This window comes from Triticum urartu, unplaced genomic scaffold, assembly GCF_003073215.2.
Source record: "Triticum urartu cultivar G1812 unplaced genomic scaffold, Tu2.1 TuUngrouped_contig_6840, whole genome shotgun sequence".
NCBI classification, from domain to species: Eukaryota; Viridiplantae; Streptophyta; class Magnoliopsida; order Poales; family Poaceae; genus Triticum; species Triticum urartu.
In genome coordinates, this window is record NW_024117634.1 from 1 (window position 1) to 5,787 (window position 5,787).

At 43.8% G+C, this 5,787-nt stretch overlaps 1 protein-coding gene across 5 annotated transcripts; it reads right to left on the reverse strand.

Moving 5' to 3' along the window:
• Positions 1-616: 616 nt before the first annotated feature.
• LOC125531146 (protein NRT1/ PTR FAMILY 8.5-like) lies at positions 617-3,584 on the reverse strand. 5 transcript variants are annotated; one of them, XM_048695556.1, is made up of 6 exons: positions 3,456-3,584; positions 3,261-3,355; positions 3,017-3,141; positions 2,379-2,596; positions 1,685-2,214; positions 617-1,553 (listed from the first exon to the last, which is right to left on the reverse strand). In XM_048695556.1, exons 2-6 carry the CDS (start codon positions 3,308-3,310, stop codon positions 770-772), a joined length of 1,707 nt encoding a protein of 568 aa, XP_048551513.1. In that variant the 5' UTR covers positions 3,311-3,355; positions 3,456-3,584; the 3' UTR covers positions 617-769. The 5 variants fall into 5 exon arrangements, with proteins under 5 accessions (XP_048551513.1, XP_048551511.1, XP_048551512.1 ...); XM_048695554.1 differs by having other exon boundaries at positions 3,017-3,122; positions 3,456-3,582; XM_048695555.1 differs by lacking the exon at positions 3,456-3,584 and having other exon boundaries at positions 3,261-3,447.
• Between the last annotated feature and the right edge of the window lie 2,203 nt (positions 3,585-5,787).

Genomic DNA, 5,787 nt, shown 5'->3' on the forward strand with positions numbered 1-5,787 from the left:
AATGGGTCAAGTCAATCACATCATTCTCCTAATGATGTGATCCCGTTAATCAAATGACAACTCATGTCTATGGCTAGGAAACATAACCATCTTTGATCAACGAGCTAGTCAAGTAGAGGCATACTAGTGACACTCTGTTTGTCTATGTATCCACACATGTATTATGTTTCCGGTTAATACAATTCTAGCATGAATAATAAACATTTATCATGATATAAGAAAATAAATAATAACTTTATTATTGTCTCTAGGGCATATTTCCTTCAAGAGAAAATGACATGCCATGATGATCCAACCGCCACAAGTTGTCTAGTGGTATATCGCGCAGGGTGATCAACCAGGTGATCGGATCAGCTGACTGACGTGTAGCGCTACCGTTAAATAAATCGATTTGTAGCACATTCTACTTTTATTTACTAGGAATTGCAATTTAGGACATATACGATTCTTCCACGCTTCAAAAATTATAAACCGATGAGCCATAGCTTCTTCACGTGTCTTGGCGCCTATTATTTCATCGCTTCCTGATTTTGTTCATATCAGTGTGAGTGCTTGAGTTTATGAAATTCTCCATCCCAGGTAGTTTTTTTTTATCAATGCAAACTTTCAAGAGAAAGGTTTCAAGAGAAAATGGCATTGGGGTCAGCTGACCCGAATTAATTTGCACTAACATTGAGTTTATGAACATTTTGGTGGACGTGGCAGGGGTGAGTTATATGCGCGAATTTCTCAACTCCAAATGAACACGGACTGTTGTCGCGAAACCGGGCTACCTGCCGCTCTGCCTCATGGCCGGAATGGAGCAGAGCAAGAATTGGAGCAGGTTCAGGGCGCCGAGCACCGCCATCAGCCAGAAGAAGTAGTCCAGGTGGCCGTCGTCGAGGTCCTCCGGGATCCATCCCGTGGCAGACGCGACGGAGCCCAACACGGCCGAGTTAAGGTAGTTCCCCGCTGCGACAGCAAGCTGCGCGAGTGCGGTGCACAGGCTCCTCATGCTGTCGGGCGCTTGGTCGTAGAAGAGCTCGATCACGCCAATGGCCGCGAACACCTCCCCGGCGCCCAGTATTGTGTACGCCGGTGCCTGCCACATGATGCTCACTGTTGCTCCGGTTGCGGCCACCGCGAGCCGGTTCCTCTCAAGTAACGCCGAGTAGGCCATGGCGAGCATGGACAGCGCGAGACCGACACCGAGGCGCTGCGGATGCGAGAGGCCCCGGTCGAGGCCGGTGGCGTGCCGTGCGAAGGGCACCAGCACAGCGTCGTACACGGGGATCAACACGAGCATTGCAACCACGTCGAAGCCTGCAAGGGAGGCTGGTGGCACGGTGAATGGCCCGACGTGGTTGTCCATCGCCATGCCCTGCTCAATCAGCGTCGACGACATCTGCGCTGTGATCATGAAGAAGACCACCATGGACACCCACGCAGGGCACAACCGCAGCAACATCTTCACCTCCTCCACCTGAGGCATCGTGCATAGCCTCCACGGACCCGCCTCCACGTCCTTCTTCCCCGGCGTCGGGGGTGGCACAATAGCAGCCTTGTCCAAAAATCTAGGCAGTAAAGGTAATATTTTTAGATATAAAAGTCAGACAGCAACATGAGTATGTATGATCTTGGAGATATTCTACATTTCTACTACCAACCTGAACATATTCGCAAAAATAAAATAAAAACTACCAACCTGAACTGAGTGGTATGGTGAACCTTGAAGGTAGTCTCTATTGGCGGTGAAGGTAGGTGATGCAAGGCTGAGCTATTATCAGGCAACTCCATATGGCAATTCCTTGCAGCTGCAACAACAACCTGGGACACTCTTGTCATGGGGCTCTCTCCTAGTGTCTTGTACCTGTACACCCTCCTACCGGTTACAAACACCGCGAAACCGAGGCTCATGAGGATCATCGGTACGGCGAAGCCGATCCCCCAACCGACATTATCCTGCACCCAGACAATCACAGTGGTCGATAGAAGGGAGCCAACGTTGATCGAGAAGAAGTACCAGTTGAAGAAGGATCCCTTCTTCACGCGCTCCGCTGGGTCAGCCATGTCAAACTGGTCCGCGCCGAAGGCAGAAGTGCAGGGCTTGATGCCACCGTTGCCAAGGGCTGTAAGATAGAGTCCTGCATAGACGGCAACACGGTGGATCTCATGATGGTTGGAGGATTGCATCAACGATGGGAGTATCGCCGAAAACGTCAGCACAAGCATCCCCTAGAAAAAAAAGAAGTTATGGAAGTTATTCTAGAATGATGGCCGTGCATTTTCTTTAAGAAAAGGGGAAGTGGTGTCCCCGACTCTGCATCAGTCGATGCTCCCATCCACGCACAATGCAGACATAATGTATTATGTTCATCAGCAACATATGTTCCACTTACAACGGTGTAAATCGAGAGAAAAATCACGATTGTCTTGTATCTTCCCCAATATGTGTCTGCCAAGAAAGCTCCGACAAGTGGCGTGAAGAATGTTGTGCCAATCCAAGTGGACACATTCCTTGCTGCGTCAATGTTGCTTTCGTCGAGCACACTGGTGAGGTAGGTGACTAAGTTCTTAGAGATGGCGAAGTAGGCCAAGCACTCGCTGAATTCGATACCTAAAATGTAGCGCAAGTCAAACTATGAGAGTTAATGTTGAGCATATTTTCCTTTTGCATTTATTGAGGAATTGGCGAGTCGCTGCTGCTGTTGTACTCCCTACGGTCCTTTTTACTCCGCGCAGTAGATTTCTGTCAAGTCAAACTTAGCAAAGTTTGACTAAATTTATATTAAAAAATATCAACGTCTACAATACCCAATACACACACACTATGATCATCCTCCTTTTCTAAAAAAAACACACACACACTATGAAACTACATTTCATAATGAATATAATAATAATGATTTGGAATTGTGAATGCTGATACCCTTTTTAATAAATTTGGTCAAACAAGAGATACTTTGACTTTGGACAAAACTTATATGCAAAATAAAAATGGCCGAAGGGAGTATCTAGAATGAAATAGTAGTAGTACCTAAAATGAAGAAGCAGGCTCTCCAGTTTCCCGTGCTCGCCTTAGCAGCTGGTTGTCCGTTAACATCGACGGTTCCATCGCAAGTATTTAACCTTGAATCCCCATTCTGCATGATACAGCAAAGCCTTTGCTATGTTTTTTAACCTATGATTTGTCACAGTGCTGTACAAAATTGAACTATACTTGTTTGTGCAGAATCGCTAGTGAACAACTGCTATATGTGTATTGTTTTCTATGTACTTACCTGATAGAGGCCAGGAGGAGGGTGATGATGGAGCAAGGGCCTCTCCTCATCTCCTGCTGCTGCTTCCATGGCTGGCCACTTCTGTTCTTCTGCAACTGCAAGAGGAGGAAGATGAGCAAAGAACACTTCTCTTCTTCTGTTCTTCCGCTGCTGAGAAGAGATGTTGATTCACTACATGAAAGGGAGGGAGAGAACCTGCAGGCTGCAGCAGGAAGATGAGCGGTGGAGGATGGACCCGAACTGGAGCTGGTGAATAATAATCAGTGGTTGTGGAGGAGCGGCACTGAAGAATCAATCGACGACAGAAGCAGATGGGGTGTCTCTTTCTTTCAATTTTCTTTGATCGATGGACATCGTCTTCGCTGTAGGCGGGATCTACAAATCTGTCGCCACCAATCCATCAGATGGGGCCCGCGATGATTTTCAGCATATATATATATATATATATATATATATATATATATATATATATATATAAAGAAGATGGCCAGAGTACTGATCTTAATGTTAGCACTTTATGAAGCATGACATATTTCAATTAGGAGTAATAAAAAAATGCATGCATTCATGCATGTGTTTTTTTTTCAATTATGTGTTCTTGAAAATTGGAGTTGTATGAGAGCCATTGCAGAACCAAAAGAAGCAGATGGTGTGTCTCTTTCAGTCGGAGTGGACGTCGCTTTCAGTATTGGAGGAATCTATAAATCTGTCGGCATCAATACCATGGGGCCTGTGACAATTTTCAATATATTTTTTTTACATAAAAAGGTCAAACTCGCGTCTCAAAAACCGAAGCTGCATAAAAACGCCATGTATTTTGTAACAGAGAAATTAAACTTTAATAGAGGCAGCTAAAGCATCGTTAGGGCATCTCCAAGGGAGACATGTAAAACACCGGTATATATCCGGCCGGACATATTTGTTCACTTTTGTAATCCAATGGGACCTGTGTCAGTCTGTGAAGTTGTCCGGACGTTTCAATTCCGGTATTTTGAAGACGAATGTGGGGGGTTTTACCGGAGTCCGGATATGCAATTGACCATTCACATGCATGGCCCTCTCTTCTCTCTCTCCTCCCAACCACATATGCATGGTCCCATCTTCTCTCTCTTTCAAACGGGATACTAAATCATAAATATCCCACCACATGCATGGTTCCCACCTTTTTTTTCTCCTCTCAGCCGAATACTTTGTAATTAACATTGAATAACCCCCTCCCGTATCATGTCTGCGGATCAAGTCCAGATATAAAAATAGACATATACCGAAAAAATTTGCGGATCAGCGTTGGAGATGCCCATAGGTAGCACTTGAGCTGATGACACGGACGTTGTAACAAACATTAAGGGACACCAGGAAATGAAGGCGTGCATTGCCCCTCCCTCCTATCTTGAAGGTTAGATTGTACTCCCTCCGTCCGGATTTATTAGGCCCCTTTTTTGGCTAAAGTTTGACCAAAAAATTTAACTAATAACATATAAACTATATTTAACACAAATTATATCGTCGGAAAGTTCTTTCAAATACAAATCTAACAGTGTACTTTTTGTAGCATATTTTTTATATTTTATTAGTCATATGAATGGCCAAAGTCTGACTCAAAATACTAGGGGGCCTAATAAATCCGGACTGAGGTAGTAGATTCATGAGAAAAAGTGTTATAGTAGTTAAAGAGAAGTAATTTAGGGTACAGACCACATGTTATGCATGCAGCTTGAAGCTAGAAAGATGGTGCAAGCATACAAGTCCTTACACACACGCAAGTTTATGGAACTAAACCGATTAACTCCCACTAAGAACTCGAGGTGGTGTGAACAGAACAATAGTGGGCATGATTATGTTTGTTTTCCACACTACTATTCATGATAAGAAGCAAAGGTACTGCCTATTATAATGTATGCTGGAGAAACTGGCATACAAAATTCAACATCCATTAGCAGACATGTTTAAGTTTATTGTGGGTTGATGTACGTTAGTATAGGTAGAAGAAGCAAAATGGAACTTGTTTGAACAATTTCTTGGCAACAGATTTAGTGTTGGAGACAACTACATGCATAATATAATCTATGCAAAGTAGTGGCTGCATCCACTTTCGGTGCACGGTGCACCCACGCAAGAAAACATATCAAAACATTTCAAAAAAATATGAAACTTCGTGGAAATGATGATCAACAAATGTTATGAGGGCTTGTAAAATTTGGTGGTCAAATAACATTCGAGAAGCGTTCTACAAAAAAGACAAAATTGCAAAATCTGCTCAAACAGTGCACGTACGTTTTGACTAATTTTCAGTGATTTTGTCTTTTTTGTAGAGAGCTCCTCGAATGTTATTTGGCCACCAAATTTTTCAAGCCCCCATAACATTTGTTGATGTTCATTTCCACGAAGTTTCAGATTTTTTCGAAATGTTTTGATATGTTTTCTTGCGTGGGTGCACCAAGAGTGGGTGTAGAAGAACCACTCTCAATAATCTATTAATTACTGTTAGAACTCGGAATTTTCCGGCCACCTGCTTCGATGCCGTCTG

Bases quoted from the DNA above. Each gene is read 5' to 3' on its own strand.
- LOC125531146 (XM_048695556.1), bottom strand. From the start codon at position 3,310: ATGAGGAGAGGCCCTTGCTCCATCATCACCCTCCTCCTGGCCTCTATC. The intron at 2,215-2,378 runs GTAAGTGGAACA...TTTTTTTTCTAG, and splicing joins TTCTCTCGATTTACACCGTT to GGGATGCTTGTGCTGACGTT. The intron at 1,554-1,684 runs GTTGGTAGTTTT...TTTACTGCCTAG, and splicing joins CACCATACCACTCAGTTCAG to ATTTTTGGACAAGGCTGCTA.